Below are 25,002 nucleotides of genomic sequence, written 5' to 3'. Positions count from 1 at the left end.
AATCCTTTTAATGGATCTATATAAAAGGAAAGATTTTACAAAAAATAAAACTTCCTTTTCTATGTGTGGATAGCCGGCCCCTTGCTTGGGCACCAAGCAAGGCTTGGCCGGCCCTAGCTTGGGCTCCAAGCTTGGCTTGGGTGACCCCTTGCTTGGGCTCCAAGCAAGGATGTGGTCGGCCCTTAAGCTTGGTTAAGAAGCTGGGCTTTGGGTAGATATAAAAGCTTTATAAATAAGAGGCTACAACAGAGACCGAGAGGAGGAATTGATTTTGGTCTCCCGATGAGGTTGAGCTTCCCATGTTCGCCCCGAACACCCAACTCAAGTTCATCACTAATAACTCATACCACTAAAGAGTTATTATTGCACTACCACACCAATCTCATATTACAATATGGGCTCCTTCTTATCATGAGTGCGCTATTCTCTCTGTGTTTAAGATATCGAATTCCCATTAATTAAATGAGTTACTGACAACTCATTTAATTAATATCTAGCTCTAAGAGTAGTACCACTCAACCTTATTGTCATGTCGGACTAAGTCCACCTGCAGGGTTTACATGACAATCCTTATGAGCTCCTCAAGGGGACATCATCAACCTAGATCACTAGGACACAGTTTCATTCTATAATCAACAACACACCATATAAATAATATCATTTCCCAACTTATTGGATATTTTGATTTAACGAACTAAATCTCACCATTTGATAAATTAAAGAAATAAATATTAAGTATACGTGCTTGTTATTATATCATGATTAAGAGTACGCACTTTCATAATAACAGAGGTCCTGTTTTTTTTTACCGACAGTATAAAAAGAACAACCTCAAATGGTCCTGCTCAATACACTCAGAGTGTAGTAGTGTAATTTTTTAGTCAAGATAAACTAATACCAAATTATACTACAACCATTCCAATGGTTTGTCTCATTCCATCTTGGTTGTGAGCAACTATTTATAATTTATAAGGAACTGATAACATGATCTTCTGTGTGACACTACACCCCATGTTATCTTCAATATAAATTAAATGAACAACTACATTTAACATATAAATGTGGACATTTGACCAATGTGATTCTTATTTCAAAATAAATGTTTATACAAAAAGCTAGACTTTTAGTATACATTCTAACAGAAAGAGCTCAGCACTCTAATCACAGTTCAGAACAGAGAGTCGTAGCATGACTTACAAAAGGCAAGCACGGCGACTTGCAGTATACAATGGAGTTCATGATTGTACCCAAAACTTGCAAACACGAACAATATGTAATGCGAAAGAATGTCTATATCAAATTCGAGGATTGGAACGGAAGATGCACCTGAAGAGAGTGCAGATCAACTTGAAGACGGAGAGAGAAGGCAGTGGCTAATGGATGAGATCGAGGCCGAGTTTCGTAAGCTCCGCCCTTCAACTTGATACCGAACTCTAGTCCGATCTCTAGCGAACCACTCGATGATGGGTCGCTTTGCGAGAGGTCACGGAGTTGACGTCATCACGAGTCGGTGGCTCGCGGTTGGAGTTGACATCATCACGACCAGAGGCTCATTATACAGTGACGATATTTCAAAATTCGATGTTCGATTTCCATATGGTCTAAAAAATATCATTGTGATTTGGTAGGATATTCGGATTGTCATTTAAGCACCGTTTGATTCTAAATTATAATATATTTATAGAAATTTTTCTTCTAAATAGAGAACACAATCAAAAGATGTTGAGCTTTTATGTTGACTATTACATACGTTTCCCGATTTATCTTGATGATCGATAGAAAATTTCCGTAATATTGAATTGATCATCCATGGATAATCAATAAAATTAATTAGAATTATTATTTTTTTTAAAAAAAATTAACATTACGAAGATAAATAGAGATGAATTTGAATAAATTTTAAGTCAAAAAATTCCATTATTTTGAAACTAGGAATCTTCAAATTTATATTTTTGAACACTCGCAAACAATCAAAATATCCATTAGAAAAATCAACTAAGTTCATGTCCCGACTATTTATTTCCCATTTCATGCTGTTGGTGATCTTTCAACTTGAATTATATCTACACGCCTATCCGTCCGATGAGAATCAGACGGTCTAATTCGCTAATCAGGGATCGCTCGCTCGGGCACCTCAGAGAGACCCACAGGATCGACGGCTATCCACAATCGTCCCTGCACGTGTCCTTTTGGGTAGAACGTGGATCTCTAGTCGTTCTCACAGACACCGGTACTAAAACGGCAACGATTTCGCTACCCACGGCATCCACCTCATCTCCATGTGGGTCCCGCACATGTCACCAATAGACCATCGGGTGATAGTTGATTGGGCCGGGATGTCAATTGAAAATATAAATATGGTCGCAGTTGGCCTCCTTTCCCTTCTGCTTCACATAGATTCTTACCTCTACAGGAAGACTCGGAACTGCTGGGTCCCGGTCGGACTTGATGACTCTGCTCGAATGCGCTCAGCTACCCAGAAGCAGGTAATCCTCTGATTGGTCCGAACGTAATTTCCCTATTAAATATCGACGGCGAAAATCAAGATTCATTTCCTCCCTCGCACGGTCGCTCTCGTCACCTTCCGGCGCGGCAAGGATCGATCTCTAGTAGGGGAATTGGTTTTCCTGTTTATGAGGAGGAAATCCTCGATAATGGTGGCTTCGAAATTGCTGATCGCTTCAATCGCCATCCTCCTTTTGTTCGTGGGGGTCTGGGCGGACGCGCCGACCCAAGAGGAGGTCGTGGAACCCGAAGACTTGGATTCAGGGCTGAGACTGGAGTTGGAGCAGCTTAAGAGGAAGATCTTTACCTTAGGTCAGCGTGGTCTTCGATATATGAATCATATGTCTTTCAAAGCTAGTGTTTTTGATATAGTTATTTGATTACTATTGTATTGAAATCTACTTATGAAGGTAGATTCTATTTTATTTTCTTTTTTTATTGGTTATTTATGGGAATCTGCCTATAAGCCTACCCCTTAGTCTTGTTTCTCGTAAAGGTGTTGTCTTTGTCGCACTTTTGCTATTATTATCAATTTGATTTTACCTTCAAGGAACTGCTTTACCGTGAATTTCACTTCTTGTCTTTTCAGTGATTATTTAGTCATATGCTCCTAATTTATATCTTTGTCAAATGGAATCTGAGAAAAGTATGACCCTCATATGTTTTTTTTTGTATGATTGATTTCTGTGATTTTTGCCACCACAGAATCTAGTAATTTGGGTAAAGAGCAAGAATTGAAGAGCAAAGATGAGCGGATCACCTATTTGGAGAATATCGTGAAAGAAAAGTCGATGACCATAGCATCATTACAGAGTGACATTGCATTGATCCAGGTGAGCTAAGTTTATGATGAGCTCAGTAACTCTGTTACTTGTTAACGAGCAACTTAGCCATTAAGTTTTCTTCTGACCGTGTAGAAAAGGGGTGATCTAGATGCAAAGGAGATTGTTAAAAAGGCACGAGCTCGAGTTGATGAACTTGAGGAGCAGGTCTGACACCACAGATTCTTCAGTTCTGAAGTATTCAGAATTTGAACGATTCTAATGCACATTGTTGTGGCAGGTGGAAAAACTAAGAACTGAGATTAAATTAAAAGATTCAGAGAGGGATTCTTTGGATGCTCGGGCCAATGAAGCTGAAATGAAAGCAAAAGATCTTAGTTTGAAGTTGGAAAGTGTGAGTTCTTGTTGCTAATTATTTTTTGCTTGTTGCTGCCTTTTGTTGAGATATTGTTCTTTCATGTTTCGCATCCTTCATTTTAATTTTCCTTTAATGTGTTGCTTGTCCCTACCAACCTTGCTCAAGTCATTGTTTGTTTTACTCGTTCTACCCTGTTTCTGAATTGTGCATTATTCTTATGGTCTTTCACTGCTATTTCTCAGGATAGTTTCTGACATTAAGAATGTTAGTGGAGGACTGTTCTTGCAATGTGTGTTGCTAAGGCACAAAATTTTCATTTTCTAGGTACTATCCAATTTGTCTAGGATTGTGGTTTTCACTACCTTCATAAATTTCTCTCATAATTTTTTCTCCAAGGATTAACTTCCAGTAGAATGAAAGGTGCTTGATGGCAGCTATTATGATTAGCATGTTATGTTGGACTATTACACTAGGGTACTACCTAAACAAAAACAAAAGTGCAAAATGAGAAATGAAACAGGCAGTGCAAAATGAGAAATAAAATAGCCATGAAAATCATATCTACTAAAACATTGATGCACATATATTACAAATCTGTTTCAGCATGCATCGTACTCCATCGTACAACCATTCTTTCCAACAAATTGCATCACTGGAGTGAAGAGGCCAGATTATCCAAAATATTCTCCTTTTCCACCTTTATATAAAACCCCCAAACATGTTGAACTAATTTTTATCCTAATGATCAAGACTACATCTCAAAACACAATCAATATGGATAGATGCTATGCTGTTTCTCTTTTGTTTGAGGTTGGTTGTTGATTTGTTACAATGCATGCAATATTTGACAGTGTATGCGTTACACAAAAGAGAGGACCTTGTTGTTAGATAATACAATCATGTATCAGATTGTAATTCGAGTCCTGGTGATTGCCTTTTAGGAAAATAGAATTAATTTTGTTTACCATTATAATATGACAATTATTAGTTATGAATTGCTAGGGTTAGTTGAATAATGCTATAATATTGTAGTTCTGAACCCAAAATTTAGCGATTGAGCTATGATTAACATTTTTGGATCATGTCTCTTCAATATTAGTATGCAATCTGCAATTCATGAGACCAAAATGTTATTTGTTAACAAGGTTGGACATGAAATGTCACACAAACACGATACAACAACACAAGTTAGAGAGACAACCAGATGATGGCCCATAACCTTTATGACAATGTGACATATTGATTCGACTCATTTGTCAAATAATCTTTTCTTAATGCTTTTACAACTGTTTACATCATACATTCAATTTATTATTAACTCATTATAAATTTGTAAAACTATTCCAAATAATTAACTAGATTTATATTGTTTTTACATGGTTCTATGAAACCAATTATAATCCGATCAGCATAACACAAATTGCTAGACTACTTTTTCATAGGACCATATCTGTTGCTTCAAGTATCTATAATTTCTTGCTCAAAGGATAACAAGTCCAGCAAAAGGTTAGGTTTGTTCTAGTGTGTCAAGGTCAAAGGTGAAGCAGTTTTATCTCTTACAGCCATGAACTTGTACATACAACAACAACCAAGCCTTTTCCCCACTAAGTGGGGTTGGCACAACCGTGAACTTGTGCATCGTTTTTAGAAAATAGGCATATAAATAATGCAACTTTCTCATATTCTATTTTTAATTGACTGTGAAAGGTCCTTTTCTTGTCTGCTACATATTCTGAAAGATTCTTTATATGCTTCCTGTACATATCAACAGATATAGTAATGCTGTATTATTTCCAATCACACGGCTGTAACTTTTCACCGTTGGCCCTTGTAGCTTCAAAAGACAAACGATGAGCAATACCGTAGAATTCAAAAAACTGAGCATGCTCTTCAGGTGGCAGAGGTTTGTGCTATAAACAACTATTCTTGAAAATACATTGTTACACAGGCTTATATTTATATAAATCATGGAACCTTCTTTAGGAGGAGCTTCTAAGAGTACAATTGGAAGCAACAGCTAAGTCAAAGGAATTATCACAGGTAAGAAGTCTTAGTAAATCGTAGTAGAGTTAATTCTCAGCATTTCTTTTGCTTACTTGTCTGGCTACATGATGAGTTCAATCAACAAGCTTCTTAACCTGCAATTTGCACATGATCTCATCTTTCTTTCTATTGGAATATTTGACACAATGACTTATATTGTTAAGAATATTTTGCTTGAGGGAGATGTCTTCCTGCATGACTAATTGAAAAGTTCAGTCGGGGCTGGATAATATGATTTATGCTTGAAATCTGTTAAACTGCTGCTAGATATGATGTCAAGAGTGGATCTTGTACAAGCTCATTGAGTTTGAAGATTGATTGATATCCTGCGAACATATGTGCAAAACCTCTTTCATAATAATGTGAATTCTTGACAAGACTTCATCTGGGGCTTAATATTATCCTATAATGTTTATTTTTTGTCTCTCCAATTTACCTTTGCATGATAATTCACTTAAATGGAAAAGTGGTCGGCTTTGAGTCTATTCAGATAAAATTTGATTTGGGTTCTTGTGTCAAAAACTGGACATATTTTTGTTGTTGTTGGTTTTGTGGCATATCATTGATGTACTGCTTGTGCAAGTATGCATTCTGTGGTACACTGCCATGTCTCACATAAGGCATGGGTTTGGCATTCAGTTATTTAACATTTGTAACTTCTTTTTAGTCAATTTATTCTATATAATAACAAAATGTTATAATTGAGCTGGAGTCAAAATTTTGTGTTTCTTGTTTTTAGGCTCATGGAGCATGGTTTCCTCCTTGGTTTGCTACTCACGCCTATTACTATAAGGTGATTGTCTTAGAAATTTAGATGGAGTGTTAGAGAGATACCATATACATGTTAAGAGACTCCAATATGTCTTTGATATGTGCCTTTCAGGAACTTGCAACAACTCACTGGAAGGAGCATGGACAACCAGTACTAGATGTCATACTTCAAAAGGTGCTAATTTTTCACCTGTACTATTTTTTTTTTCTATTGAATTTGTTTGTCAGTTCTTGCTTTATCACCATGAATGCATGTCACATATTATCTTACAATTTTAGTTTAATCTTGCATTGTACTTATCAATTTTGTGAAAACGTTTCTCAAGGTATCAGAGAAATCAATTCAAGCACAACAATTTATGGAACCACATTTTGAATCTTCCAAAACTGTAAGTGGCCAACCAATGACTATTTTCAGTATCTGAATTATGTTAATTATTCATATATTTCAGTGTTGCTTGATTGGCAATCCATAAGCAAATTATATAAATTTGGTTTAATTTGCATTTGGCTTTGGTTTGGATTATATATCAGTTTACTACTTTACCGACTTTCTTTTAAGGTAGTTGATATTTTAGGCAGGATTTATTATGTTTCTAAATTATTTCGTTTCCTTGAATTTCTGAAGAAATGGATGTTTCTTGTGTCAAGCACTGAACCTTATGTGCAAACTGTGTCAAGTAAAGCAGCGGAAGTTTATCACACATCTAAGAGTGCCATGTCCAGCCACATAGCCAAAGTACAAGAAATTTCAGATCCTTATTTCCAGGTACTCATGGTATTATTTCAACCAGGATGCATATATAGACATGCCTCTGTATCAATTTGTCATTACATGTTCTATTTTTTTGTTTGTTGATTCACCGTGCTATGCAAATTTCCATACCTTGTATCAGGCTGCCAAGAGATTTTCTCAACCATATGTAAAACAATTTGCTACTATTACCAAACCACATTTTGAAAAAGTGCGAGTTGCTTTTAGTCCCTATAGTGACTGTGTGATTCATGCTTATGGAAAATTTCTCGAATCAGCCACAACTTATCACCAGCAGGTAATTTCTGCTTACAAAATTCATACTGTTTTATTTAATTCCTTGTCGTTAAAAAAATGACTGCTTACCAAAAAAGGTAATCTTATTTGCTTAGCATAGACACATTCACATTCCGTAAAATGGGCTAGAATGAACTGAAATTGCAATTTTGTTTATATATTTGCTTGTTTGTGTGGTTTATAGTGTCTCAATCAGAATTTAAGCTTAATTTAACCTAGATACTGGAGTTTTCTTTCTACTAATCAGCTTATTAAATTAGCAATAATTTATGAGAATAAGACGAGCAAACAAGTACCTTAACAGGATAATGTTCCTTCTTACTTACCCAAGGGCATTTCCAATATCTGGGATCTTTCATGATCTATTTATTTTATATACTTAATTTAGTGCAATAGGGGATAAAATGAGTTAATTTGTTAAATGTACCCATGGCCATAATCACCACCAATTCCATGTTTTTTAATCATATATATTGTAAGGCGATATCATATTAGATGATGAATCAAATTATTCTCTTCTTGAAACCTCTCTTCTTTTCATGTTATATGTTCTCTTCTATTTGTTCCATTCCCTCTTCTCTTCTTCCTTTCTCTATCTTCAATCTTCATCGGTTTGATGCCAGAGCCCATCACAACCCTCATCAGCTGGCCATCACAGACAATTATCTGCTTCTTTGGCTTTGTACCATGTTCACCTTGATTCCTGCTCACCGTAATTATTGTTCACCCTTCTCTCCTTGTTTTGTCTGCTTCTCCATCCATGAGACAAGGTCTCATCATCCTAGATGCCACCATCCCAATTTCCTCCAAGGTTTTGTTAATATGGGCTCCATAGTTCATAAGAGCTACATACAGCAGAGATTTGGATATGGATAAAACCTGACACCATATCTGTGTTCTCACCCTCTCAAGGTCCTTGATATTAGTTAGTGTAAGTAACCATTACCTGTGTTCCTAGATATTCTACTTTTGAATGGTTAATGCATTTGTATGGACATCTTGGCATCTTTCTTGAATCAATAGAACCTTCAAAGACATTTGGGCCATCTGTTTTGCTCTCACACGCTGCTTAAGGTTTCCTGCTTTTCTTTCATTTACAACAATGCGTTTATTTATAAGCAGATATGCACACTTCTTTTTTATTCTGTTTCACTGCCCAGATGATTTATTCAAATCCTGTTATAGGTCCAAGTTGGCATTCAAGAACACCTCAAGAAATATGAATTAATAAAATTTCTTGCTACCAAAGAGCTGGTGTGGTTTATGGTACATCCTTTTCCTGATTTCCACTTATACTTGAATTTCTTGCAATCAATAGAATTTGTTGGCAGCAATGTAACAATAATTTGGATGTGCAGGCCTCTACTCTTTTGGTATTCCCTGTTTTCCTGGCATACAAACTTTTGTCATATATTTTGAGGTCAGTTTGATCTTTTGCATTCTTCCTTATCCAGTCCCTTACATCCATCTATTACATAGTTTAAATGACAACAATTTTGTTATCTTATATATTCTTTTTTTTTCATAATCAGTTCTAAGAAAAAAAAAACAACAAAAAGTTCTCATGCAACCCGACCACATCGCAAGCCTAAGCATAGGCATGCTGAGAAGTAAAGTTTGTTCTGGGCTTCTTATACTCATAAGGTAAATCCCCTGGTTCCTTCATGTTGATACATTTCACCTACTGAAGTTGGGTAAATGCAATTTATTGGTATCAACTGTTTGTAGGCTTCTCTTTATCAACAAAAGTCTCCCATATCTCATTTTTAAGCAGTGGCAATTATCCCTCTTTTTCATTATGTAACAAGTGACCACAAATAACTTCGTAGTAGAATTTACTCAAGTTTCATCAGATATTCCATAAAACAATTTGTTTTATATAATACTCTTCTACTGTGCCAGAATGTTTTTGAGTTGGAACTTGAAACTATGTGACAAGTATCTGAAAGCTTATGAAATTGTAGAAGTATTATGAAGAATCGAGATGCTTGAGAAATAGATAAAGTATGAGATGAGAGTACACAAGTTTGAGAAACAGAGATAAACCTTTGGTAAAGAGTTTGTCAAATCTTTTCCTTTCGCCGCGATTGTAACAAACTAGAGTATAAGTGATGACTGAAATTTTGAGTCACAAATCTGGAGATGATGATGATTCTGTATTAATGGAAAACAGTGGACATTTTCAAATGAAACATTAAATTGGTGACTTTCCTATAACATGGTTGTCGATATGGTATTGGCAATGGATGCTATAAAAACTTACGGTATCAGTCAATGATCAGTAGGATCAATGGGATCAAAATCAAAGACAAACAACAACTCATTCAACCATTCCGTACTCCTACAGACATTCAAAATTGGACACTTTACCCACACTGCCCAATGCCCATGAAATTCTCGTTAATAAAAGAGAGACCCCAACCTCAAAGGGACTAAACCAAACCATGGATCATCCCAAACATGCAGTTCTCACCATTGCCAATGAGCATAATCAAACAATCCCTCTGCTTCATCCTTGGGCTCTCTTTACACTATTTTTCTCTGTCAAAACATTAGCCTGACAGGGGTCTCAGAATTCAGAATTCAGAATTGACAATTTTCTCACATTCAGAGAGGGCTACTACTACAGTGGCCAGGTTACATACATGCACATTTAAAAGTAGACAGTAGTTCGTCCAATGAATTAACTATTACTTTCATGCTTCTTTTCTCATGATTACTTTTGGACGCAACTGTGGCAAGCGTTTCTTTTCTCCAGAACGAATAAATCTCAGTTAGAAACTTTTTTTGTCTGTTTGTGTACAGTTCATTTGATCCCAATGTTGGTATCAGCTGTTCTTTTTATTCTTATTTCAGGTTAGTTCCATCAGATATTTTATAAATTTGTGGATAAAATTTATCTATTTTTCCATAATAGATACCTAAGCAAATTTGAATTCGTGGATTAATTTCCATTCAGGCCCTGAATTTATCTTCCGTCTCTATATGCTTAAAAAAGTTTCTCTGTTTCTATGCAGATGGACAAATGACTCGTAGTTGGTCATGTACCTTGTTCCTACTTGATATCCACCGAAAATTATCAGGAGTTAGCAATCCTATTTTGCAGATGAATTAAGATAATACATTAAAAATTTTGTTGCAAAGATGACCGAGTGCATGATATATTCGGTCATTGGATATTTACAAATTCATTCTTGCTCTTGGATTATATGTAAAGACTTTCAGCCAAGAGTCCCTGTTCTTAGGATCTTATGTTGGATTATCACTGAAGTGTCCATTCAGATGAATATATTGAGAAGAAAGTATTTTGATATGGGTCACATCAACTGGCTTGATGCTTTATCTACCTATTGGTCCATTCTTTGGTAACATTTACTTGCATTTTCCTATTATATACACCTCATATAAAACTGAAGCAACTCATCCTAGCTGCATAGGTGGGAAAAAATAACTTATGGAGGGGACATTTTTTAATATTTTTCGTTAACAAGATTATAGGTAGTTAAAAAAAAAAAGTTTGAAAACAAATTAATAAGATAAATAGGTTGTTCTTTTAATTAATACAAAATAACCTTATCTAAGTATAGTGTCAATTTAGATGGATTGAATGAGTTTGGTCGGATTAAGGGAAAATTTTATAAAAAAATTCTAACTTGAACTCGAATACAATTTGAAATCCTTAAATTTTAACCTAAATAATTCGATTAAAATTGATTTTTTTTTCTACTTTCCCTCATTCTTCATTTTTATCTTAATACTTTATCATTATTATTAATATTAATATATAAAATTTTTAAAATAAAATTTAATTTAATTCTAAAAAATCTATTAAACTCTAAATTCAAATTAATCCAATTCAACTTGGATCCGATCCTAAACCTTCCAGTCTGCATATGATCCAAAATCTCTAATCTAAATCTGATAGTTTTCTTGGATCGGGTTGACAGATTGGGCTTATGACACCCCTGCCTACACATTAGTTTAGTTGTAGTAGATGCATCACCATGCTTTATGGGCATTCCAACATTTTTTAATTTATGGAATCTAACCTACCACACGCACCAGTCATCAAACTTAATAATAGAAGGGAGAAAAGACATTTTAAGAAAAATAGTTTGAAGGAAAAATTTTCCAATAATTTTAAAGATATTTTAAGAAAAACACAATGTCCTATTTCTAATTGCAAAATTTGTGAAATAAGAATAAGAGAACCTCCGCGTATCAAGGTCCTAAATCCATGACTAAGCAAACTAGAATTTTGGGTTATTGGCTACAACGTTCATAGTGAAATCCATATAAAAAGGAAGGAAGAAAAACCTTGAGTATTTTATATTAAGATCTTTTTCAGTGTTCGATCCAAGCAAATAAATTTTAAAAATCAAAATAATTTCAACCGCTAATTGATTCGAAAGAGAAGTTTACAAACAGATTGGCTTGTTCTGGCTTGTTCTGTTGTCTCTTTCTCGTGCAACTCCATGTTTGCAATACGACAATTGTGACCAACCAGCCAATTATCAAAGTTATTAAATCAACCACTGAATGGAAACATCACGTTATCTTTTTTAATTCTCCGACCCATTTTCTCTGCTTACAAAAAAACACTTCAACTTCGACCTTGTACATTTTTGCCTCTCACAGATGCAATGGCCTCAGGCCATGAAATCACTGGCTTTCTTCTTCAATTGCCGGCTGGAGAAGGGATGGACTAGTCAAGAACCTGCCCAGAAATTGGAACACAAACCAATCGTGTATCAGAATCAAGTCATAGACGCAATGAAATCCACAATTTACACAGTATAGTTTAGAGATCAAACTGAGAAAAAGCATGCATGAAGCTAAGAGCAAATGAAATAATCACTTTTCCATTTAGTGATGTTAGTTCTAACTATTTAGGTTTATGCTATATAATTTTGTCTCTATGTTGAACTAACAAAACAATCAGTGGGAGAATCATAAATAAAGAAGAAAACAACTATTACACTTGCCTTCATCCCAGATTGCCGATCTGGGTTCACAATCACAGTGAGAATCGTAAATATAGAAGAAAATGTCTAAGTGCCTTCATCCTAGGTTGCTGGTCTGCACCCACAATCACAGTATGAGAATCATAAATCATAAATAAAAGAGAAGAAAACAAATTCTTACATTTTTTTTAAATCCAAATATTTAGCTCTTCGAACCGACTAATAACAAATTCTTACACTTGCCTTCATTGTAGATCATTGGCCTGCATTCATCTTCCTCACATGGTACCTGACCTTCTTAGAGAAAAGCTGGCTCCTCCGTTTCTCTTTGGACCTTGTAACACTTGCATCCCTCACTCCATCAGCCTCTGGAAGGAGATCAAGGTCTGATAACCTAGCCTGAAAGAAAAATGCATAACATAATGTCTAACAAGAAAAGTCTTTAACCAGATAATCGATAACTCTGCTCTTCATATCAAGTCCTTAACAAGCAAATGATAGAAGTTCAGAATTCTTTTTCAACTGAAGTTTGTTATAATTCTAAACACCAAAACTCTGTGGTTCTTCCTAGCGTTTGCAATATCCAGAAAGTTGCAACGTCTCACTGATCACATAGTGATAGTTGTCATATTAGCTCTAGCTTAAACTTCAGCACAAGGATAAAATTTTCTAAGGTTCTTTTGACTATTTTTGCTTTAAAAGTTTCAGCATCATGCAAAGTGCAATACAATTAAACACCAAAACTCTTGATTTTTTTTCCTTCTTCACTTTGATTACTTCATTTTTGCCCTTACCTTTGCTTTTCATCCCACCTTCCTACTTTCTTTCTACTTTAATCATTGTGATAAAGCAATAAAGGAAAGAAGCTCAATTTGCAATCGATTTATGCTTCACAAGGTGGATTTAAAGCATTTACCAGAGCATCAGCAGATGAATCCAGTGAGTCAGCCACGTCGAGGAATATGGAGCTGCGGTCAGACCATTCCTTAAAGACCTCCTCATGGTTTAGCTTGAGCCCCAAACCAGCCTTCAATTTCTCCTTTGGAGTCTCAGTGGAAATTGTTGTGTTTGCAATCTTCTTACAGCTCACTGCCACCTTCTCTGGCTTCTTTTTCTTCTTATCTGTTGCTGCCTTTGCTGCCGGAGGCTTGAAGTTGGGTAGAATATTTTGCACCGGCACCGTTGGAGTCCGCCACCATTCGCAGTTGTCCTGGGTCTTCAAAGCCCACTGCAAGTTATGACTGAGCCGTAGCCTGAGCCCCAGCTCAAGCTGGCCAGCACCGCCACCGCTGATTCTACATCCGACTAGGCTACGAAGAAGGGGATTGATAGAGGAACCACCACTACTTAGTCCATTGTTGTTGTCCTCCTCGGAAGGGGTGTTGACGCTGAGGTTGCCCATGATGCTGTCGATGCCCTCCTCAACATCCTCGTCGAGGATGGACTCGGCATCAAAGTCGTCGTTCAATGAACCTGGCGAGTTAGGCTCCAAGGAGCATGACACGCTGCTGCTCACGGGCCTCCTGTGATCCTTGTCAGCAGCGAAATTGTGCTTGAGCTCGATCTGTGCTGCGGTGGTTGGCTCCTGCCGGTGGGACTTGTGGAGGAGGAATGCAGCATCGCTGAGCACCGGAAGGGGCGGCAGGAGGAGGTCGGATGGTTCCGGAAAAGAGGAGAAGGGCCTCGTTGCGCTCCTGGAAAGCTTCTTGAGGCCCTTAGTTGAGAAGACGTTGGGGTAGATGGTGGAGAGGAGGGCGGCGGCCTCGTTGTACGTCTGGTTGGGCCGCTTCCGGGACGTCCTCGTCTTCTTGATGGAGATTACCAGCGCCGAGTTGCTCGATTCGGAGAGCGTGGAGGAAGGCGAGGAAGTATGCGAAGAGCGGGACGACGCCGCAGGCGGAGGCTTCACCAGGTCGAGGTCGAAGCTGTAGGTCCGGCCGCCCCCGCCGCTGCTGAGGCACGACGACATCGCTCTTGGAGAACGGAATTCCACGGCCTACACGCCTTAAATTTGCAGAAATTTCGACAGAAACCAATCAAAACCTTGCCCCACAAAACCCAAAACCTTCAAGAAGTTGCCCTATAAAAAAATGATTCGAATCCAAACGAGGAAAAACTTGGCAAGCAATCAAAAACCCTAAACCCCACACCGGAAAGAGAGAAGCGTAGCTCCGAAATTCAGATTCAAACCTGTGCAAAAGATTAAAGACGAAGATCGAATCGAAATCCAATCTATCACAAGGAAGCAATAACAACAACAGCTAGCGGAGCGAACAGGACTGGAAGTAAAATCCAGGCCAACAAGTCCAAAATTTTCTATTCCGATGTTTCCAAAGCTTCAACCTCGCTTCCGCCGCTCATCCGGAAACCAACAAAATCACTTTCCTTTTTTCTCCTCAACGCGTCAGGATGGAAACCACTTCCAGTTCAACGAAAAAGGGAAACCTTTTGCATCAGGTTCGATCTAAAAATCTCTCAATAGGATTAAAACACGAAGGAAAGGGCAAAGGCGCTGGCAATCACGAGAAGAACCGTTGACATAGTTCTGATAGAAGAGCCGGTAACGGAGGAACTAGGAGGTGCTCCTGCTTTAAAAGGAGAGAAAGAGTAACATCGTCATCCGCTGCGCCATTGGACCACTCCAGGCCACGAGCGCGCTCCTCACTCTGCTATTGATGCTCCTCCTCCTCCGTTGGTGCTGATTTGGTCCTATTCTGGACTTGTTTGCCTGTTTTGTTCTGACTCTTTTGCCCCAGGGTTTCTCGCCTTTTCTTGATTGCAATGCCATCGACGCAAATTAATGTTAAAATAATGACAACTCAAAGAGTCAACACCTTGACGTTGCTACGATCAAATATATTTGCATATACGATCAAATATACATTTATCTTATATAAAGATTTTATTCTAAATTTAAATAAAATAATTTTAAAAAAAATTACATCAATTACTATAACTATTCTCTAAATTTTAAATTTACAAATAATATTTTTCTAAATTTAAAGAATAAATTATATTCCTTAAAAATTATAGAAAAGAATGAAAAAATAGAAAAATTGATATGACGTAGTGAAAAATAGATATTTAAATTTAATAAAATAATTTTTTACTCTAAATTTTATATATTTTAGATAAAAAAATAATATAAATATTCTAATGGATAATCGACTTCTAACTTAAAAGACACTTTCATACCTTGTTATTCAGTCCAGATCCTCTGATCTATTTTTTTAGATCAGAGAAGGAGCCACTTATATTTATTGGTGGGGAGTCATGACCTCCACTTGTAAAATATACGAGGCCATGACTCCCCGTTAATACATACAAATGGTTCTCTTTTGATCCATAGAAATGGACCAAAAGATCTACTCCCTTGTCATTGTCTTTTCTTATCAAAGGCATCATTTTTTGTTCTCGTTATAGTTTAAGGTCGCTAAATTTGACTTTCAATTTAGTCATAGAGTTCTTGTTCTTTACCCTCACCTAAATAAAAAAAATATTAACTAAGTTTAGTAACATCAAATCTGGATGACTATCCTAAAAAAATTTTCTACGTGTCTAAATCAATAAGTACATATGTGAAGATCCATCCTAACCGTCATAATTACTCTTTACCCTCACCTAGCTTGCAAATGCAATTAATTTTGAATGAGAAACGGAAGTTATTAATTGACAAGAGTTTAGAAGGCTGTCAAGTATAATTTTATAATCATCAAGCTATGTTTAATTAAATATCAAAATTTTACAAAATAAATACTTCAAAAGGTTATAAATTCTTTTATTTTCTATCCATTTCGTCCACTTCTCTCGCATAAACAAAATTTTCTATATTGCCTTAAAATTCAAATCCTAAAAAATTATTTTAGCTCTCAAATTCCCATCTAAATCTTGATTTTATCATGTTTCTCAAATTATTCATGCTCATCTGCTGACATGGCAGTCTCTTATTGGTTAACCTAGATTTTAAAATCCGGTTTTGTAAGCTAAGGCAACACGAGGAATATTCTCTTGAACTCTATTTTGTGAGGTTCATTTTGCATACACGTAGGGTTTCTTAGATTCAATCATTTAACCACGATAGAATTCTTATGGAGTATGAGAAAAGAGAGGTGTTCTTGGCTATCTTTATAGCCATCCCAAATCTTAGTAAATTTATCTTTTATCATACGTGTCTTTAATAATTACCAAATCACGTATGTGGTCCCCATTTTACCCCTCGTTCTGTTCTGAACTAAAAATTTATGCGAACCACTCGTCTTTTTCCCGTGAAATTTCTTCTCTTTTGCAGTCCGCATGCATTTAATTGAGAGTTATTAATAATCTTGATTATTCATTGAAACTTATCGATGAAAATTCTATTTAATTTAGATAACCAATAATTCTTGAATATCAACAAAAGGACCTACAATCCGAAATTAAAAAACCTTAGAAAATTAAGATTTTTCTTCATTTTGGATTAACAAAAATTCTTTATTCAAAACACATTCGAATAAGAGAAAATTGTGATAAAAAGAAAAAAAAATATAAAGGAAAAAATAAAAAATAAAAAAATATTTTAAAAAATTTATAAAATATAAAAAATTTTAAAAATAATAAAAAAATAGGGGGGAAAATAAACAAACATAAAATAATAGGAAAAACGTAAAAAAAAAATTAAAACGTAAAAAATAAAAAAAATGTAAAGAATTAAAAAATATATAAAAATAGAAAAAACATTAAAAAATAAATAATAAAAAAAATTAAAAAACTTTATAAAATAAAAAAAAAACTTTAAAAAATGGAAAAAAATGAAAAAAAAAATTAAAAAACTGAAAAGAAATAAAAAATAAAAAACAAAAAAATGTGAAAAATAAAAAATAAAAAAAAAGTACAGTTAAAAATATAGATGATTGATTTTATAACTAAGGGTAATATAGTAAAATATTAAATTAAGTTATTCATTAAAATCTTCAAATAAATACGTTTTTGTTGTATTACTTAGGTTGAACCAAACAATATTTGGTTATGTTTTATTCCCCATAACCTTGGTTATGTGATTACCAAGTAATCACATAACTAAGGTTATATATGATAACTTGAACCAAACGCACCCTTAAAGTTTCCACTAGTCCTCCGACGAGTGCGAAAGAGGAAGGCAATGACGAGGAGGTCAAGGCCATCGATGCATTTCCGATCGCGGGGCAAAAGTGATTCGTCAGTGAACGGAATCAGACTCCTGACAGCCGCCCCCCTTTTCGTCCACACCGCGCATCTTTTTGTCGTCATGGCCCTACTATTTTTCCTCAACTGTCGCCACGGTGGCATTTGTCAGAAGACTCGACGACCGATGTCGATATCGTCACCCTCATTTGCTCGTCGTTGCCGAACCATCCACTGTTGTCATCGTCCTCCTCGTCGTCTTCATCGTCCGTCGAGGAATAACTTTTGCCTCACGACCGAAAACACATCAAAAACCTCGGCCTCCGCATCACTGCCTTCCTCCTTCGCACCCTCGGAGGACTAATGGGGAAAACCCTAATCGTGAAATAAAGGAAATTTTATGGGAAAACAATAAGAGCGGTTTGGATAAATTTTTTGTTCGGATACATTTTTGATGAGGATGAGAGGTAAAATGGAAACCACTTATGTGATTTGATAATTACCAAAGCCATGTACATGATTTAGAAAATAGGCAGTCCTCTCAGGACGGTTTAGTGACTAACACATGAGGTATTATCATCATGAGGTTTAGGGTTCGAATCTTGATAAAATCAAGAAAAATGCCTCCCTTATGTATTAGTTACTATCACTGGCGGAGCTAACCCGAGTGATCTACCCGGGTTGTGGGTTACGTCAATATTGTCATCCGGGTTGCTCCCTTCTTCTCTTGTGTATTTTTTTTCTTTTTCTAAGATAAACTTCATATTTTTTTCTCCTTGACTACCATAGACTACCCGGGCTACAACCCGGGTAGCTTAAAGCGTGGCTCCGTCTTTGGTTATTATTCCAAAGGTTAGTTGTCGTCCGTGATTTAACTCCTCCGTATTAACTTGAGACAGATTGATGGAGACATTGGGATGAACTTATTCATCTTTTGCCACAATGATTTAGAAAATAGGCAAACTTGTCCAGTAAAATAAAGCTATTGTAACTTCTTTAGTTGGCCTGGTGTCCTTTTCATGCTGGAGGACCTTATTTTAAATAATAGAAAAAGGACTATAACGTTCTATATTCTTTTCCAAACCATCTTCGGGTGGTTTCAAACCTTCACTCATGTATATGAAAACCCTACCAAACTCGAAGAAGCATCCAAACAACCCACCTGTAGTAGTAGAAGAAAAGTAATCCCATTCTTCTCTTATGTGGTCAAGACTAAACCTCAAACTATTTTTGCTAGCTCAAGCTAGCATCTCCTCAATAATTCATTTCGTCTGTGGTGGTGAACTTCCTATTACCTTTGTGATTTAGCTTCGATTCATCAAAGCTAATTAGCAACCTATTGGTCTTATTTGGACAAAAATTCACTATGGATCCCACAGGCCAAGCCTTCACCTTATCGCCTTCGGTGAGCCAGTGAGGCCCAAAGGATGGCCACGTGGTGCCATGCATGTCTAGTGTTGGATTTGGACCATCTTTGGCAAGCTTCCAAGTGGCAAATCCACACCCAATGGATCTTCTTCGAACAGAGACAAAATCTAGCCAGTAGATGTTTCTTATCTGATTGATTACCTCTCTATGAGGCCAAGATTGGTGTGCGTTGGCCTAATTGTCATCGTCCGTAGGTGATAAGAACGGTGGTATCAGATTACTCACTGCATGCCTTTCGCATTTCACGTGAGTGCCTGGTACATGCAGATAACCATTTGAAGACTGATATTGTGCATTTAGTTTGATCTAGAAGTAAAGCAAGAAAACAAGCTGAAGTAAATATTCATTCACCACCTGAATGACTTACAAAGACGTTCGTTGCTTCTCTGTCCAGATTGTTTTATTAATAGAACCCAAATGAGGATATTAGACGTTGGTGAGGAACTTGTGCAGAAGGCAGTGGAAGTGATGCATGGCCATCTCCACTGCTGGTGCATATCTTCCACTGCAGTAGGCTGGTGATTCCAAACCGCGCTGAACTCCTTCGCATAGTGCAATGTCTTCTAACTACACCGATGAAATAAACTTCGCATCAGCAGCCTCAACCTTTCTGATCAATTGACACATGACATAACCAAGAAAGAAGTGATTACTTACCTGCACTCTCTCACTCTCTTCTAAACTTCTTTCAATGAAGGCCTTGTCATCCTGCAGTATATTTTACATGGTTTAGTGACACGAACATTGCTGGTACTGCTTCAGACAATAAATATATGAGCTATCTCGGAAAGCCTACAAAGCATCAGGCTGGTGAAAAAGTTAAATAGACAAGTAGCAAGTAGTGAGTTTTGGTTGGTAAAAGTAAGACTTGGACAATTGAACTGGTGAAATAAATTATACACCATCTGCCTGGTATCAACTACAAAGAAATTCCACACAGCTTATGTTAAGGTTTTGCATTGAGATGTTGGAAGTCAGATTGGTTCAGATGAACTCCTCCACAACACAGAATATGATTAGAAAAAATGACACGCCATCTGCATCTAATCAATGTCTCTATCAAAGTAAAAAAAGATAAATAAAAAAATCAACAACGCATAATTATCCAAATGGTCATGAATTATTATTTGGTAAATCTACAATAGCAGACATGATATTGAGAGACAGAAAAAAAATCCAATGTGCTACTGCTAAGAAAAGAAAAAAAAAACAGAAAATATTCTAATTGCAAGATGAGTACTTTGGTGGCAATTAGTTATTAGAGTGAATGAGCATTGGAAAACCAAGCTACTTGGAAGGTGGTAATCAGGGTTAGAGACAATAAGGCATTAGAAATTGACCAAATGGACTCTCTTAGTGGTCTTAAGCAGTGATTTTCCCATGCAAGAAGTGATTGACCAAATTGACTCTATAATTTCTTCATTATCACCTGTGAATGCAATTTCTAATATAGATATGCAGTAAAAGGCTCTTTCCTCCAAGAATTAAGTCTGAACCAATATGACCAGCAAATAATTCATTTTTACTTAATATATTATGCATTAAAAGAGTCAGTTTACCAACCAGCACCAACAAGTGTACTATTGAAATTTAGATCAGCACCTTTGAACAAATTGTTATCAAAAGGAATCTGGATGACCAGCTAGGCAACCAAAACATTCACAACAGCAGTGGAACAAAAAATATATCAAGAAGGTAAATTTAAGCAGGAGCTGGCCTGGTACCTAGCTGCATACATCTTTCTTCTATGTTTCAACTTGTTATTAAGGAAGTGCTTCTCATCTCTCGTGCTACTCCATGATAGGGGACTCAACCGCACGTTTTACCACATGAGTTTTCTCCCACTTTTACAAATCGAAACACCTAGTCAGTTCATTATTATTGTGACTAAGGGGAGGAATCACTCTTCCACTATACTTTTCACCATCTAGGATAACCAATACAGTTAACCAATAAAATGATGAAACTAACAGTCCAATATTTCTTTGAAAATTTTACAACCATATCAGCATATTTGTTTATTATTTCAGCCATAACTTATAACATAAACTCCAACCTTCCTGTTAAGTCACCTAAATGACGATTGATTCAATTATGAATCATCGGAGAGAGGTTCCACAGAATGAGTACAAATGTAAATTCAGCTCAACTCACAAATTACTCACCACAAGAGAGGTGTCCAGAAAATAATCAAACACAACTTGACATTTGGTTGTGGTCAATGGAACAACTAAATTAGTGTCCATCCATGGACCATACCTGCAAATATTCAAAGTCTTAGACATTGCAAGAGCTTCTAGATACCAGAGTTCATACATTTTCTACTTAAGTAACCTGGAGTTTTGTTGACTGCTAGCGTACCTGTTTATCATGAAGTTAGGGTATACAAAAGCATACAATGCCTTTGAACCAAGCCGATCAAAGTTCTGTTCAGCTGAAGCACCTTCACATCTTTGAATACTAACTTTCTCATACATCTGCTTAACACCAGTGAAATCCCACAAGGGATCATAGTACATGAATCATGAAATACATTAGAGAGGAATTGGAAAACATTAGTGCACAAGTCACTTTGAAAGAATATTCTAGCATGTACATGAAATAAAGATTTTTGAAGGAATACATAAAGTGAAGATTAAGTAGTTTGACAATAGGGTCAGATAGATTATAATTCAAACACTAGCAACACAAATACTGTTGCTAAATGAACTGTCAAAAATCTTCTTTATTTATTCTAGTGCATTTACATTGAAAAGCCATTACAAACTAAGAAATAAATGCTCTAATAATAGAACACATGCCAAGCTAAAAATTGAATGATGAAACAGATGATAGAAGATACAACAATGGCAATGATAAATATAAGTTAACATACAAGCGTAGAGTAAGAATCAAGATTAAGTCCGGATGCAAGACCTCCATGAGCATAAGGAACATGATAACCCCCATCCAAGTAGTTGTCACAGAAAACCTAGATGGAAGGAAAATATGAAATAATCAATGTACAATGTAATGTAAAGGGCCACACCTATTTTCTTGTGAATACTAATACTATTTCCCAACAGATGGAAGGATGAAAAGATGATTAACTAAATCAAACCTTCCAATTGCACTGGAGACTATATTCACGTCTACAGACATGTTTCAGTGAAGAATCAACTCCATTTGTGCTGAGGATATTGGAAGAACTCCCAAGCCATTCATTTCCTACCGTTTTCATAGAACCTCTCTGTTGAGATGAGGGATTCCCATCCAATCTAACAAGAACAAATGGTCCCCAAGTAGTCACTTCCAAAGGTACAAGTCTGAATTCCTGCTCCCAAGATAGGATAAGTTCACCTTTACATCATGGAATGAACTCATACAGAAAAATTCAGCAAACTTGCACAAAACATACATCCTTGTTGAAGTTCTTAATTCCTGTGATTCTAGTGGCCTTCAAGAGTGAGCCATCTAAAGCATATGTCCAACCCTGAATAATAAGATATTAGCTATGTCTTATAACATGCAACACGAAGTAGTGAGAGTGTAATTGATAAAGGAGTAACAGTCTATCTGAGTGCCCATGATATACTTAGACTTTAGATTATTCTTTCATATGACACCAGTTCTAGAAGTTGACATGGTGAGAGCAAAAATTGTATTACTACTACCAATATACCAAGGAAAGTAAAGAAGATGGTGTTGAATAGAAAAGCCTTCACTTCTAGTTACTCACATGGTAAGGGCATATAAAGCATGACTTCTTCCCACTTCCGGTGGCAAGTATTGAGGCATGGTGGCGGCACACATTGTGGAAGGCATGAAGATCCCCATCAGCATCTCGGCAGATGACAAACTCAACATTCCCTAACCTGATGTTGCACTTAATTAGATAAAAATGTAAAATGTATATATATCAGAGTGGACATGGCATGCATAACCACGAATTCTGGAAATATATAGGTGTAGTGACTGCATTATTTATAGCTGCAAAAGTTTATGGCTTTGAAATTAGTTCCAGAAAGTTAAAACATCGTAACAATTGGTTTAAAATCTTTATATTCCGACAATGCCTGACCTAATTAGTGTTCTAGGGCACTCATGCATCTTACAATCCCAAAGTTGACCCTATTCTCTGAAATATGCATTTATATTCAGGTCAAGCAATACAATTAGTATGAACCATGACATGAACCACCGCACAAGTCAAAGTCCTACACGATTACTCATGGGTGAGAGCATCAATTGTAGCAAAAAAGGTGATTACACTAAATCTAGGCGCCCCTAAGCCCGTCATCAGGTTATGTGAAGGGTGGAAAAGGGTCAGCTTATAGTCACCGACCGCCAAGTAGCTAGGGAGTGAGATGAGTTTTTTCCCCGAAGGCATGCGTTGTAGCAAATTTGCCACCCTCTAGCCAATTGGGCACCCCGTGGGGTCATGGGTGAGACACTAAGCCACTATGAGCTCATGACTTCCAAATCCTTTATTAAGCATTCTCATTACATCAAAAAAGTTCACTGCCAGCTAGGAAAACCAGATTCTAAGTTTTCAGGACAGCATTTTGGACAATTGAAAAACTTGGCATAAACATGCAAGTGCTTCTTCAGTGAAATAGTTCAAGTATTTAAACTTCCAAATATTCCGAGTTTCAATCAAATAACTTAGCAATACAATACAGCGTTGTACAATTCACATATAGACCTACCAAAGAAGAATTCGATCAGAAAAGAAGCTTAATACCTTCCAGTGAAGAAATCATGAGGACGCTCGATTTGCTCAGTATAGCCTGCATATGATAAGATCAAAGAATCATTTAGAAAACAGGAACCAAAAAAATAATAATAAAAAATCCAATGATAATTTTCCACTTCCACTGGCCCGTTTGACCAAAAGATGATTGTTTAACAGAGGAGCCATACCCAATTAATCGAAAACAAAATAACGAAAGGGTAAATACAGAATCAAACTTGATATGTTTTCAAAAACAAATAATATCACGCTCTAGATCGTCGCTAGCGGAGAAAGATCATCCCTTTATAGATTTAGAGAAGAAGAATTACCAACAGCCTGCCATCCACGGAAAAAGACGCGCTCAAACTCGAGGTCAAGAAAGGAAGAGTCCGTGTACCACGAGCTGGGAGGGGTGCTAGCTTCAACAAGAGGAATCTTTGGATCGAACGCCTCAACCATTCGGAGCTGAGCCTGCGATATCCCGATTTCCGTGGACGAAGAGGAGGAAGAAGAAGATCTGCGCACGACGCTGACGGTACAGCTACGGGTCGAGCAAGAAGAAGATGAGGAACGAAGGAAGCCGACATCTATGAAATTGGTAGAGCTCCAGATGCCATGCTTAGCGGCCATTGCAATGGATTCCGAATAATTGGAAGATCCAAAGTATCATGTCCGACAAGTTCTCTCTCTTTTATAATGGGAGAAACGAGTTGGCCTACCAAACCTTACGGATCAAATCATAATATAATCTTTGCAAAAATAAATTAAAAAAAAAAAAAACAGACGTGTCGATCTATAAATTAATTATTATTGAATTTTATTATATGTATTAAGTGAGCTTATTTATAAATTGAATATTTGACTAGAATTTGAATCCTTTAAATGATCTAATATTTGTTTATTAAATTTTGAATTATTAGATGTGAGTTTAATTTATAGAATTTTTTAATTTAATTTAATTTATTATTATTTATGTGTTGATAATAGATTAGATTTCTATATAAAAGAGAGGTCCTAAAAATTCAAGATAATCTTGATAGAGTTTTTGATTTCTATTGATCTAGAGATTTTCGACTCCACCACCTCCTAAGCCCCTTGGAAGCTACATCTTCTTTCACAAGAATCAAGCCAACGACGCTATGATAAGAACCGATGGCGGAGCCAGGATTTATTATTTATAAGGGCAAAAAATTTTTAACAAAAAAATAAAATAATATATATTCATTAGACATGAACAAACAATAATC

The 25,002-nt window shown here is 36.3% G+C and overlaps 3 protein-coding genes across 4 annotated transcripts; 1 reads left to right on the top strand and 2 right to left on the bottom strand.

The window, feature by feature from the left end:
- The first annotated feature begins 2,294 nt into the window (after positions 1-2,294).
- LOC122050804 lies at positions 2,295-10,830 on the top strand. The gene is made up of 16 exons (XM_042611680.1): positions 2,295-2,486; positions 2,598-2,817; positions 3,211-3,338; positions 3,423-3,494; positions 3,568-3,681; positions 5,480-5,548; positions 5,629-5,685; positions 6,428-6,481; positions 6,572-6,634; positions 6,786-6,848; positions 7,088-7,228; positions 7,356-7,511; positions 8,696-8,776; positions 8,869-8,930; positions 9,043-9,154; positions 10,528-10,830. Exons 1-15 carry the CDS (start codon positions 2,295-2,297, stop codon positions 9,122-9,124), a joined length of 1,554 nt encoding a protein of 517 aa, XP_042467614.1. The 3' UTR covers positions 9,125-9,154; positions 10,528-10,830.
- Positions 10,831-12,093: 1,263 nt separating this feature from the next.
- LOC122052959 (protein CHLOROPLAST IMPORT APPARATUS 2-like) lies at positions 12,094-15,233 on the bottom strand. Of its 2 annotated transcripts, none has more exons than XM_042614741.1 (4): positions 13,391-15,233; positions 12,712-12,873; positions 12,496-12,589; positions 12,094-12,227 (listed from the first exon to the last, which is right to left on the bottom strand). In XM_042614741.1, the coding sequence occupies exons 1-2, from the start codon at positions 14,441-14,443 to the stop codon at positions 12,730-12,732; spliced, it is 1,197 nt and encodes a 398-aa protein (XP_042470675.1). In that variant the 5' UTR covers positions 14,444-15,233; the 3' UTR covers positions 12,094-12,227; positions 12,496-12,589; positions 12,712-12,729. The 2 variants fall into 2 exon arrangements, with proteins under 2 accessions (XP_042470675.1, XP_042470674.1); XM_042614740.1 differs by having other exon boundaries at positions 12,718-12,873; positions 13,391-15,232.
- Positions 15,234-19,330: 4,097 nt separating this feature from the next.
- Positions 19,331-24,428, bottom strand: LOC122052958 (choline monooxygenase, chloroplastic-like). The gene is made up of 10 exons (XM_042614739.1): positions 24,085-24,428; positions 23,765-23,810; positions 22,760-22,895; positions 22,439-22,513; positions 22,142-22,354; positions 21,917-22,012; positions 21,403-21,518; positions 21,207-21,300; positions 19,699-19,749; positions 19,331-19,608 (listed from the first exon to the last, which is right to left on the bottom strand). The coding sequence occupies exons 1-10, from the start codon at positions 24,383-24,385 to the stop codon at positions 19,468-19,470; spliced, it is 1,269 nt and encodes a 422-aa protein (XP_042470673.1). The 5' UTR covers positions 24,386-24,428; the 3' UTR covers positions 19,331-19,467.
- Positions 24,429-25,002: the final 574 nt, after the last annotated feature.

Source organism: Zingiber officinale, chromosome 3A (assembly GCF_018446385.1).
Source record: "Zingiber officinale cultivar Zhangliang chromosome 3A, Zo_v1.1, whole genome shotgun sequence".
NCBI classification, from domain to species: Eukaryota; Viridiplantae; Streptophyta; class Magnoliopsida; order Zingiberales; family Zingiberaceae; genus Zingiber; species Zingiber officinale.
Note: the sequence above shows the minus strand (reverse complement) of the source record. Positions and strands in the feature narration are given on the sequence as shown.